The following is a 13,720-nucleotide window of genomic DNA, read 5'->3' on the forward strand; positions in this document are numbered from 1 at the left end:
AGCCCACTGTAGCAAAAATCTGGTGCTTCTGCTCTGACACGTCTGCTGGTGACAGCTAATTTGTCGTGATCATCGGAGACTGCGAAAAAACAACTTTGTGAGAAATTAAAGAAGAAACACGCTATATTTTGAAGGAAGACCTAATTCTCCAAGGTAATTCGCCAAATTCTGGAAGGGACTCCATATTTTGAAGGAAGACCTAATTCTCCTACGCACGAGATGGAGAAAAAAAGATAATCTCACTTTTATATACAACACGGCAGAGTACATATGCCATCTAAACGTGTGATATAGCAATAAAGAGTCAAATATCAACAATGTTTTCTATAGGTCATCGAAAAATTGAGGTCGAAAGCCGGCTTTTTTGCAATTTTCCCTTTCCGGCGGTATTTTTAGACAAATTGCAATCTATATAACTGGCTCAGCCTAGGCAACTATAGTAACTTTTGAAAAAAATGGAATTGTCACTCATCTACAACATCTTGAAAAAGTTATACGATATTTTGACATAATTTAAAATATACTTCTTTATTGGAGCCCACTATAGCAAAAATCTGGGTCTCCTGCTCTGAGACGTCTGCTGGTGACAGCTAATTTGTCGTGATCATCAGAGACTGGGAAAAATCATCTTAGAGGGAAACTAAAGAAGAAACACGCTATATTTTGAAGGAAGACCTAATTCTCCAAGGTATGAGATGAAGAATGGATAATCCCACTTTTCTAGCCAGTAAGTCAGTGTGCACATGCCTTCTAAACGTTTGAATTATCAATAAGCAGTCAAATATCAGCAAAATTTTCAATAGGTTATGAAAAAACTGTATGAATTGGGGTCAAAAGTTCTCAATTTTTGCAATTTGCATTCTCCGATGGAAATTATGGAAAAATTGCAGTCTTTGTAGTTGGCACAGCCTATGTCACTTTAGAAACCTTAGAAATTATACAATTAGAGAAACCTATTTGATTTCTGGAGATAAAACTTAGTTATCTTTATCTAGACCCAACTATGCCAAAACTCTGGTTCTTTTTTTGCAATTTTCGTGTTCCTATTCAATTTTTAAACAATCTTTTTGAAATCTATATAGAGGACACAGTGCCTTAGAAAAAGTAGAAAAGCAGAAGAGAAAACTTGGAATTGGAACTTGATTCTCAAGTATTTGTGAAACAGACTGATCTTGCAACCCTTTTGTTTAATGTGTTATCTTAGTTGATATAGTGTACCGCAAATTTGCATAAAATTGTTAATGATCTACTGTTTCTGATCTCTTGGTCTTAATATTAATATTTCTATTGATAGACTTGCTTCTTTTTATGTCTCTATTTTCCTCTTCTAAGTCCCTTAGTTGTACTCAAAGAAACAATTTTTAGCTGCGGATGCGCATTTAGGCCGATGGCTGGTCTCCTTCAAAAAGAAGCTCCTAATTTTTGGGAAAAAGAACTGAAAGTTGAAGACAAATGATCTTATCTTATATTCTGCCTGAAACGTGTTGACTTTTCGAATGATTTTCGAGGGTCACACGTTATCTTCTTTTGGCCAAATACAAAGTTATTTTAAAGGAAGAACCTAATTTTTTCAACGGTTATCAACTAAATTTTGGCTGACATGGAAGTTATATAGAAAAAAAACGGATGATGTTCTATGGAGATTTTCCTGTTTATGCTTTTAGGTTCCTCCTCTGGGTCTTCTAGCTGTACAGAAATAAATCTTTTGCGGTTTCAATTAAGCGTCTTGGTCTAAGTCATGTCTCCGTCAAAAAAAACAGAAGTAACTAAGAATGGAATTAATTACTCATCTACAACACCTTGAAAAAGTGCGCGATTGTTGACATAATTTAAAATATTCTTGTCTATTGCCCACTATAGCAAAAATCTGTTTCTTTTGCTCTGAGACGTCTGCTGGTAAGAGCTATTTGGTCCTGACCATCAGAGACTGGGGAAAATCAACTTGACAGAAATTAAAGAAGAAAGATTACATATATTGATGGAAGAGCTAATTCTGCTTAATATGAGATGAAGAAAAGATAATCTCATTTTTATATCCAATACGGCCGTATCCATATGACAACAGTCAAATATCAGCAAACTTTTCAATAGGTGATGGGTAAAATGTATAAATTGAGGTCAAAAGTTAGCAATTCTTGCAAAATTCTATTTCCGAAGGAATTTTTAGACAAATTACGAACTTTACAGGTGGCAGAGCCTGTAACTATATAAAGCTTAGAAATTATAAAGAGAAACCTATTTAAATTAGAAAAAATGAAGTAATCTTTTTCTAGAGCCAACCATATCAAAACTCTGATTCCTTTTGCGCTAAGAGACTTCTGTTTCTAACTGACGGGTATTGAACGGCAGAGGCCGAATAAGAATTAATTTAAGGAAAATTATAGTAAAAAGAGCCTCTATTTTGGAAGAAAGTAAACCTAGGTCACTAACTACAAAATCACGATAAAGCATCAACCTATATTTATATCCACAACGTCATTGCACGTCATAGTTCTGGACATCAAAAAAATTATCATTTCTGTCCTTTTCTGCGCAGTAACCCGCTCTATGGAAATGGTATTCAGGAATTTTAATAAAAAGAGAAAAAAACTATCAAACAGAACGAATTGTTGATGATTTGAGATTAAATAGTTGAGATAGAATTTTGGACCACAAATTATGTTTTTTGATTTACTGGACCAAATACGTCTACTTCTTTAAACTAACACCTGAAAGTAGAAAACAGCGTAGAGATATGAACAAAAGATATGCCTTTCCTTTAGACGAAGTGTGCCTACTTCCTTACAAATCTAGAAAAAACTGAATTGCCTTTTGTATCAAAAATTGGTGGGCAGTTGGATCTAAAAAGTCACTAGTGCAAGAGAAAACAGCTAAAAGATAACACACTACGCACTCGGTAGCCAAGCCTAGTTGGAAAGTTTTTTCTCCTAGAAAAGTAGATTTGTTAAAAAATTCTTGCTTTTAAAAACTATCAACTCTGGTGGTTTCTGTGCAGCAATTGACTCTCTGCAACTGATGTCACCAAGTTATGGACCGTACAATTAGAATATATTCAAAAGAAACGACATTTTGATTACTTTAATTGACAAGACAAAAGGGAAACGAATTTGGATCACCAAAGACAATTCTCATTTCACACAAGCAAATAAGGCATAAAATGTGGTCGTTCTCCATTCAGATACGTCCACTATTGTTAAAATTTTTCTGAAAGTCAAATATGCAGTACAGTTAACGTAGAGATCAACAAAAAAGATGCTCTATTTTTTAGAGAAAGTATAACTGCTTGTTCTAACTTGCAACTCTAAGAAAAAAATTGACCAGCCTTTTGCAGCGCAGTTGCTCGTCAACATGAACCTACGAAGCCACTAGTGCAAAAGAAAACAGCTAACATAGTTTGCAATGGTTAGACAAAGTTGGTCCCCAGGAAAATAAAAGAATGTTCAAAAATTTATCAGTTTTTTTAATTTTTCAACTATGTTGGTTTCTTTGCAGCAATCAACTCTATTCAAATGGTGTCCATTAATGATAAACAACACAGTTAGGAAAAATTAGAAAAAGAATTGAAAGTTTGAAGTCTTTCAATTGAGAGGACTTGAGAGATTTTTTGATCACTGCAGCGAACTCTCGTATCATGCGGGCAAGTTAGGTAGAAAATATTTTAAATTTTGGTACGTCTACTTCTGTTAACTAACAGCTCTACAATATCCAGTTGCCTTTCTTCTAGTTGGTCGGATAAAGTTAAAATTTGGCTAACAATAAGCTAAAAACCAATATCTTTCAAAGTCGCCGTTTTCGTTTTTTTTCATATTCCGACAGATTTTTTGAATAAATTGTAATCTACGAAACTTGCTTCAACATAATTTCAAATATACTTCTCTATTGGAGCCCACTATAGCAAAAATCTGGGTCTTCTGCTCTGAGACGTCTGCTGGTGACAGCTAATTTGTCGTGATCATCAGAGACTTGGAAAAATCAACTTAGAGGGAAATTAAAGAAGAAACACGCTATATTTTGAAGGAAGACCTAATTCCCCAAGGTATGAGATGAAGAAAAGATAATCCCACCTTTATAGCAAGTAAGGCTGTGCGCAAACGTGTGAAATATCAATAAGCAGTCAAATACCAGCAAATTTTTTTATAGGTCATGGAAAAACTATAAATTGGGGTCAAAAGTTCTCAAGTTTTGCAATTTGCATTCTCCGATGGAAATTATGGACAAATTGCAGTCTTTGTAGTTGGCACAGCCTATGTCACTTTAGAAACCTTAGAAATTATACAATTGGAGAAACCTATTTGATTTCTGGAGATAAAACTTAGTTATCTTTATCTAGACCCAACTATGCCAAAACTCTGGTTCTTTTTTTGCAATTTTTGTGTTCCTATTCAATTTTTAAACAATCTTTTTGAAATCTATATAGAGGACACAGTACCTTAGAAAAAGTAGAAAAGTAGAAGAGAAAACTTGGAAGTGGAACTTGATTCTCAAGTATTTGTGAAACAGACTGATCTTGCAACCCTTTTGTTTAATGTGTTATCTTAGTTGATATAGTGTACCGCAAATTTGCTTAAAATTGTTAATGATCTACTGTTTCTGATCTCTTGGCCATAATATTAATATTTCTATTGATAGACTTGCTTCTTTTTATGTCTCTATTTTCCTCTTCTAAGTCCCTTAGTTGTACTCAAAGAAACAATTTTTAGCTGCGGATGCGCATTTAGGCCGATGGCTGGTCTCCTTCAAAAAGAAGCTCCTAATTTTTGGGAAAAAGAACTGAAAGTTGAAGACAAATGATCTTATCTTATATTCTGCCTGAACCGTGTTGACTTTTCGAATGATTTTCGAGGGTCACACGTTATCTTCTTTTGGCCAAATACACAGTTATTTTAAAGGAAGAACCTAATTTTTTCAACGACTATCAACTAAATTTTGGCTGACATGGGTTTTATAGAAAAAAAACGTATGAAGTTCTATGGAGATTTTCCTCTGTTTATGCTTTTAGGTTCCTCCTCTGGGTCTTCTAGCTGTACAGAAATAAATCTTTTGTAGTTTCGATTAAGCGTCTTGGTCTAAGTTCTGTCTCCGTCAAAAAAAGTAGAAGTGTTCTAAATGTTTTCAACCCTTTTGTACCAGTTTCAGATTTGTTGATAGTGTGCTGCAATATTGCTTAAATTTGATGATGATTCACGTTAAAAGCACTGCTTATCTTGATCTACTGTCCTATTGGTAACTGTTCTCTGGCCAGAATTGCTTGTGTTTTTGCTGCTATTTTCTTCTTTTAAAGTCTACAGGATTGATGTTGCCACCTTGTTGAGCCATCTATAGTTATTTTTATAGTAACGCTAATGGTCAAAGTTTAGTGCATTGTTGTTTACGATCTCCGTATCGTACTTAGCCATAAATATTCGATGGAAAAAGTTCTTTCATATAATTGTCTCCTTTGTTTTATAATTGAATCCATAATTGTATCCAAGAATTCGCCTATAATTGAAAGGTAAGATTGGGGTAATAATTGTATCCAAATGCTTTAGTTGAGCGCATGATTTTTAATTCGTTCGTTCTAGAGGGCTGGCTAGTCTATACATTGGACTCTACACAGCCACTCTCTTCAGTTTTTCCATATATAGTTGGAGAGAATTGAATTAGAACTCCCTAAATTTTAAATTTTACATATAGGCACTTAGATTTCAACCAAATGATGGAAATTCGTTTGATTCGTTATAAATCGTCCATCGGAAACAGTTTTGGTAAAAAATTAGCTGAACTACAGTTCGAGCGCGTTTCAGGTATTCGTACACCTGACATTTACTTCAACCTGCAATTACCTGAACTGAGTTCAGGTATAAATACATGATTTAGTGTGTACAAATTAGGAGTTGTTTTTTTTTGGAAAGAAGTTTGTTGGCTTCGGTTTGTTAGTTTTTGGAAAGAATAAGGCGGAAATATTTAAGATGTGATGCAACGACCGAATCCTTAGAAGGGTTTTCATACGTAGCTGAGTTAGAATATATCTGTTGGGTTTTTTGTTGGTTACTGTATAAAGCATGCCTTCACTATTTTAAAATTTCATGTCCAAATCAAACCTGAGCTGAATTAATTTCAGCTGTTGAATTGGAAGTTGTAGTACTCAAAATGTACTTGCTGATTTCTTGCTACTTTCGAGTTTTGTTTTTGCCCGTTTTCATTTCGATCGGATGGGAAAATTGCACAATCGCCGATAAATGGAATTAACGTGACATCCGTATTAATGCTACTAGATAGATCATTTAGAAATTGGAAAGTAAGGGTCTCAGAACAGTCCATTAGAGTACAACTCCTATGAGACGTTAAAAAATTAATTATTCCGACCCCTCTTGAGGGGGGAGGAACTATATACTCAAATGACTCAAATGGGTTTTTACGACTCGAAGAGGAGTATTGGTTTTCTCTCGGTTTTTGTTTTTACAGGAAGTAGATTTGTTCACGCGGCATTTTGACCTAATAGCAAAAGTGAGAAAAGCTGTCTTGGGGAACAGATTTTCGCTAAGCGAGAGAAGTGTTTTGATCGTGCGCTGCGTTTAGTGAATGACTTTTTGACTTTGAAAAGTAGTTTTTGACTGAAATGCACATATAGATAACCGTTTTTAGCCGTTTTTTCGTCTAAGTGGCCCAAATTTTTTGCTTTTAATTTGGTTCCTTGTAGAAATAAATTTTATTCGATACTATATTGAAATGTCAACCTCGGAAACTGATACCACAGTGTTTTGCAGAGCCTGAAAATGCGTTTCAAGTTGAAAATTGGTACATAATTCTTGATTTTTTTGTTAATTTTTTGGCTTTTTTAATATTAATTTCTTCATTTATGGATCTTTTAACCGTCTTTTTTTCAAAAATAAGTTAATATGGCAACTTCTCTTTGATAATTCCTATACTCAACGACTCTTTCTACCTCGATGTAGTTTTGTTTCATAAAATTGTAGATATGCTAATCCGATTTTGGTAGTTTTTTTCCGATTTTCGTCAGTTTTTCGTTTGTATTTTGTTTGTAATTGCTAGAAATAGATTTTTGTGCAACATGAGGGACTTTAATTTCGTTTCATTAAAAATTCAATCATTTTCGGAGTTAAGTTTTGAGAAAACAGTTAAATCTTTTTCATAAATGCAGTCTTAACTTAAAAGTTCTTTGACCATTTTTTTTTGCAAAATGTTTCAATGTTTCTTATTTATGAATTCTGCTTTTTCCTACTTTTTGGTGTCTTTTTGGAGGATCGATTTTTGTATCGGATGACTAGTTATCTTTTCTCTGTCTTGAATGCTGAACAATGAAATGCATTTGTTTTTCTTGAATTTTTTAAATTGATTTTAAACTATCAAAAATCAAGAAACTCCTTTTGTTACGGTGTTCCTTACATTGTGCCCATATTCTTCACATTCTAGTTGTTATCATTCTAGCTTTGTCCTGGCACGTAATTTTATTTTCGGTATATTGATTTTTTAGTTGTAAAAAATGAACGATTTCAGCTTTTTCTTAGATTTTTGTCATTTTTTTGGTGTGCAATTGATTTCATTCAACAAAAGGCAGTACTGAGATTTTGATAGCAAGCTTCTTCCAAAATTTCCACGTATGATTATCTACTGCAGCTTTCTTCTGGCCTATGTGTTAATTTAAACGATTTTTTGTTTTTGAATATTCTTCTGCTGCTTATGTCTTTTCTATGATCAATTTTATTTTTGAATTAGTATGAAATCATGTTGTCTAGCTTATGTACAAAGAGGAACAGTATGTGTGTGTTGTTTTTTGTCCGAATCGCAGTGAGTGATTAGAAGTGTAATTATAGGTGTTTTCTGATTCTTAGATTTGAGCTTTCTTTTTTGAAAAGATTTAACTTAGTTTCTAAGATTATTATCTGCCGTTTGCTTTCGCGATCTTTTTCAGATTAGAATCATGATTTATTTGAGGGCTATTGATAACCTTGCCAGCTTTTTCAGACTATTAGGTTTCTGACTACCTTAATTATTTTGGATTTTGTAACGTTACCAAACGTTTTTAATATAAAATTTTGCTGCATTTTGTTTCTCTTGTTGACAGTGGTTTAAGTTTCACCAATTTTTTTTAGCAGACCTGGAGAGGTAGTGAGTTAATGGTTTTGATACAAAAGGTAGTGGCTTCCGCTGTAATTACGGTTTTGTTAGCGAAGTTTTAACGCTTCGAGTCGCTTCCGGAATTCTTCGGGCTATGTTTTTTTTTGTTCAGTCAATTTTGGCCGATCGATATATTCATCGTAGAGAGTTGAGACTGGTATCATTAGAAAGCTTGTCCAGCGTAAAAGATTGAATTAAAAAAATTGGTTGATTTTCGTTTTTGACAGGGAGATATCGAGGTTTAAACTTTCGAGAAAATAGAGTGAATTCCGTTGATTTCATTCACCTTTTTCGGAATTTTTGACTGAAACTTCGCCAATTTTGATAAAACTTAATAAAACTTTTCAAGAAAATGTTGTTGATTTTACGTTGATTTTTTTGTCACAAATTCCGGCTAAATATTTTACAAAATTCAGACTTTTTCATCAAAAACAGCACGAAGTAGGTTTCTTTAGTCCACTCTGATTAATTTTGCAGGAAGTGCACACCCAAAAACCACTAACACAATCTTTGTAGACTGAAAAGGGGTTTAATTCCACTTCAACTTCCGTTGAGAGTGCTTTGTAATTAAAACTTTGCCGTTTTTTGCTAACTTTATTCGTTGATTATCAAAAACGCAGCATTTATTTTTGATTTTTTAACTAACAAATTATCTATATCAATGACATTCCAAAAATTAAATATTCCTAATGGAAAATCAACATTAGCAGGACTAGTTCTGTACCAATCATGGACCGTTACAATCCAGAAAAATCGGATTGTCGGCAGTCGGTTTTTAAAAAAATTCGATCTTATATTAATTAAATAACAGAACTTTTCAAATCAAAGCTCACTAGTGACAGGTCTTTTGTCTTCTTAATTAGCTCAAAATTAATTTATCTAGTTGATTGCTTGAAAGCTTATGGTCGTTTTGACTTCTGAAATATTTGATTTTTAAATAAAAAATGGCTTATTGAACTTTGCCTCCATTTTTCTCTTAAGTTGGTCAACTTGTAGCTTAGTGTCAGCAATCAAAGAGTGCTCCTTCTTTCTGTTGAACTCAAATTTAGTCTTTTTTGCGGTTTTACGCCTTAAGTTATGGTGTTCTGGCTTTGATACTACTAGATTTCACAATTTTTTTTTTATTTTTTGGTATTTGCCCATTTTTCATGTTTTGTAACTTTGTCAAATTATCACGTTATTTTCAGTTCATATATCACATTTTTCGCGTTCAAAATAACGCACAATTGATAATATTTCGAATCCTTAAAGATATAGATTTTGGTTCTTTACCGCTTCGACAGTACTTTCTCGAAGAATTCGATTGAATTTTTTAATTTTCTAACTGTCGTTTTTATTTTGTCTTTTTAGTCGTATTTAATTTCCTATACAATGACACGGTTTGATTGGCTTTTCCTGGAAGAGTAGATGAGCAGATGTTCTCATATTAGCAGATAGATAATTGCTTTCATGACTTTGAAAACAATTATTTTCCAAAATGGAAAAAAAACATTTCAACTTCGCAATTTTCCTTTTATTGTCTGTTTGTTGCCTGGTCTCGTTAATTAAAGGTTAAAGATGACAATATTTTTGTCAGGTGCAGGTGTCAAAAGGGATTGGTGTCACAAAATCTAATGTTTTTAAAGAATTCGTTATGACTTTACTGGCTTCTACACGTGTTTTTCACAAAAAAAAAAGTAAATTGTTACTTGATTTTTTTCAAATTTAACGTTCTTTTTGTAGACGTAAGAATTGTTCTGGATAATTGCAGCTCTCAAGGGCTTCCTTTGGAAAAATAAACGAACCGATTCAATTTTTTCATTTTGTAATTAATGGCTTTGATGTTTTTGGAAATAAATTTTTTTCGATAAAAACAAGTATTACATAATCTTGCTTTTTTCTTTTTGGTCTAGTCATTATCCAGTTTCATTAATGAGAGTTCACATAATACATTTCAAAGGAAGGTGTCAAAAGGCATTGGTGTCACAAAATCTAATGTTAAAAGAGAATTCGTTATGACTTCACTGGCTTCCACACGGGTTTTTCACAAAAAAAATAAATGAATTTTTGATATATATTTTGTCATATTTGACGTTCTTTTTGTAGAGGTAAGACATATTCTGGATAATTGAAGGTCTCAAGGGCTTCCTTTGGAAGAATTGACGAACCTATTCAATTTTCTCATTTTTTAATTAATGTCTTTTATGTCTTCGGAAATAAATTTTTTTCGAAAAAAAACAAGTATTACATAATTTTGCTTTTTTTTTTCTTTTTTGTCTAATTGTTGCTTATTTTCATTGATGAGCGGCCACATAATACAGTATTAGTGTTCAACGATGGTGCAATCAAACATATTTTGGGGGCCAAAGTATGGCTTTACGGCTTCCAAAGCATTTTCTGCCAAGTTTTAATTAATTTTTAGTTTGTTTATTTGTTGTTTTTTTTTGTAACTGCATAAAAAATTGAATACCAAGAGTTCTTAATTCATTTCTAAAGAAGCACTGGTAATTGTAAACCTATGGGATATTTTAGTAGATTCCTAATGGTTTTCATTACTTTGTAATTAATTGTTTTTTTAAAAAAAATTCATCGAATTTTCTAACTATAAAGTTTCTGTTCTGTTTTGTCTAATTGTTACCAAGCTTTATTATGAACTGGTGAATAATCATTTTTTTTCTGGTGAATTACAAGTTATTTTGTTTATTTTCAGTTTTATCTGATGCTATTTTGACTTTGTTATTAAAGTTTTGTTTTTTAAAACGGACATAAATTTTTTGATGTAATTATTGTTTGTTGTTGTTTTTTGATTTTGCCGTTCATCTTCGTTCGCTTTCTTAATATCGGCATATCTCATCAATCTAATGTATCTTTTTTTACTCCACTGAGTTATTTGCTTTGGAGGCTATCTTTTCGTTCATACACCAGTTTTCTTTTTTGAAAAATACTTGAATTTTTTGTTTTTCCATCTGTTCTCTTTTGGTAGACAATTATGCCAAAATTGGATGAGCGGGATCGGAACCTTATGTGCGATCGCACATTACCGAGCCGCCTTGTTTCATTTATAGTTAATTTTTATTTTACGCTGGAATCTTGGCACCAAGCAAATCCTCTTCAAAATTTTTAGATATCAGTCAAATTATTTGGTTTGCTCAAAAAGTGCACACAGTACAATTTAATTGTTATTTATGTCTTTCAGAACAAAAAATAGCGAAACATCAGTTCTGACTCCTTTCTTGTCGAAATGGGAAGGAGTTCATTATATTCATCTGAAATATTTTGTTAGTCTGTAAAAGCGCCTGCTATTGATATAGGTTAGTAAATGTTGCTTTTTGTAGCGAAAAGTTTTTGGCTTTTTCAAATATTCTGAAAATGTTTTGGTAAGACACTGATATTTTTATAACCAATAGCTAATGTGGTAAAGTTTGAAACTTGGTTTGAAAGTTGGTTTATTATTACCAAAGCAGCATCTGGGGGACATTTTCATTTGTTTCGTTAACTCCCGCAAATTATCGTTCACTTGTTCTGCTGTGCCGTTCCGAAAACTGATTATTCTTTCCTTCAGTATTAGTAGAATATATATTTATTGTCAGATCATGCAGAGAGAATCAATCATGAAAGACAGACGAAGTTTTGTCTATATAATTCTTTGACAGTTTATGTAGCTTTTAAAATTTTAATCGCGCTGTGATCTGTCGGACAGTCAATGCAAACATTCAATTATTGATATTTTCTTAAAATAATTTGACTATCAAATTACATTCCACTGTTAAGTTATTTTCTGTTAACCATTCTTTTCATTAAACAATGTCTAAATCTTTAGATTTTTTGAAATAGTTTTTCTTACGGTATGAGTGTTCAGATGGAAGTTTTGTGGTATGCAGTTTTTTTTGGATATCTTCAGAGCAGAGTACTGTTTCAGCTAAAGTTATAAAATTGGTGATATTTAGGCTTTATTGCAGTCATTTGTTTTGGTCGCAAAAATACATTAACATCTTCTTTTTTATTCTTAATTCAGCTGTTGCTAGATCTGTTGTTTGCTATGGAAGATTTTCATTTGGTTCTTGGAATCTATTTACTTTTATATCTTCCCTGATTGAGCCCGTGGCAGGAGAGTAGAAGGTGATTTTTTATGTCGTAAAATGCGCACCAACAAATGCGTTTCTGAGACGTTACCATGAGTTCCTTGATGTCAAAGTTTTCCGACAAACAGTTGTTGATTCTAGTAACATTCGTTACTTTTTTTAAACCTTTTTCGACGTTGTATTAGTTGTCCTTTGAAGCAAGCGTGCATTTTACGCCATTAAAACTTCATGTTAAAACCTTATTGCCAATCTGGTGGACAATGATCTTGTTGAATGTTGATCCCCAATAATGTTGTGTTGTTCTTTTTTTCGGGATAGGCGATAGATGTTTGGCGTCTCTTCCCAGCTTCGTCCTAATTGGTCTCATTTCTCGAGTTGTCCGCATGGCTAGTAATCATATGTGCAATTGTCCGGAAGGCTATCGTTGTTCTGACTCTCGTATCTTCCAATTTTTACGTGCTATTTTTATACTTACGGATGCCACTAAATGCAGAAAAACTTTTAAAAGTTAAAAGGATGCGCAATATTTTGAAGGTAGAGACAGGTATTTTGTCAAAGATAAAAGCGACTTTTTTTTAGACTGCGCTTTGTGTTTGAAGACCTTGTTGAAAATGGGCGCGTTTCTAATATTAGAACACCAGTTAACGACAAAAATGATTATCATTAAACAATACCTACTGTGTAATTTAACTCCAGCTGCCACACATGGCCGTAACTAATCCATATGTAAACTTTCCCATAATCAGGCAATAGTCCTGTTTTTCATGGAGAAGCGGATGTCATTTTGTCCACTCCGTTTGAGGAGTATTGACTTTACGCACCTTTGTTGTGAAAGGGCTGATTTTATTTATGAATTGTTTCAGTACGACAGCTCACACACGCATATGACCACTGTCGTGCAAAAGTGAACTGGGATGACATTCGACACTTGGCGTGCAGTCAAATCAGAGGGTTCCACTTATCAGGAGATTGCAGTTTCTCACTCAATTACTCATCCACAGCCATGAATTTTGACAATTATGAAGATTGCATTAAGAAGAAATCTTTTGACTTCATTTCTAGAGTTAGAAATTTGCCTGAAAGAGATATTAGAAAAGCTGTACATGATGTGTTTCCGAAATGCATTTCTGATACTTCGCCTTTTGATGGAAAATAGTTGAAAAAATGTAAATTTCTATTTTGATATTTGAAAATTTAATTTAAAATTGAACTTGTTTTCGAATCTAGCTAATTTTTAATTACTTGATTATGGAACTCGTGGTTATAATTTTTATTGGAACTAAGTCAGTTTTAGAATTTACTTAAAAGCAGTTCCTTTTTCGCTACAATCCCTTTAATTAACTCAATAACACAGCTGTAGACAGACCCAATCGGGGATCCAAATTTGAACCAATTAACCAAAAACATTTGCCAGGAATGATTTCCAGCGAAAGGACGGTTCCTATCTGTAGCAAAATGACATGTGGCCAGCTTTTCCATTTATCTTAATGCTGAACTTTAGCTAACAATAAAATTTATTGTTTTGTACAAGCATCAATTTT

At 33.0% G+C, this 13,720-nt stretch overlaps 1 protein-coding gene across 1 annotated transcript in view; it reads left to right on the top strand.

Moving 5' to 3' along the window:
• LOC142351566 (mitochondrial inner membrane protease ATP23 homolog) overlaps positions 1-13,401 on the top strand; it is a 31,013-nt gene extending 17,612 nt beyond the window's left edge. Inside the window, exon 2 of the mRNA XM_075403657.1 lies at positions 13,043-13,401. Coding sequence (XP_075259772.1) covers positions 13,043-13,335 — 293 coding nt within the window. The 3' untranslated portion in view covers positions 13,336-13,401. The remainder of the gene's footprint in view (positions 1-13,042) is intronic.
• The last annotated feature ends 319 nt before the right edge of the window (positions 13,402-13,720 follow it).

This window comes from Convolutriloba macropyga, chromosome 13, assembly GCF_964194025.1.
Source record: "Convolutriloba macropyga chromosome 13, txConMacr16.3, whole genome shotgun sequence".
Taxonomy (NCBI): domain Eukaryota; kingdom Metazoa; phylum Xenacoelomorpha; order Acoela; family Convolutidae; genus Convolutriloba; species Convolutriloba macropyga.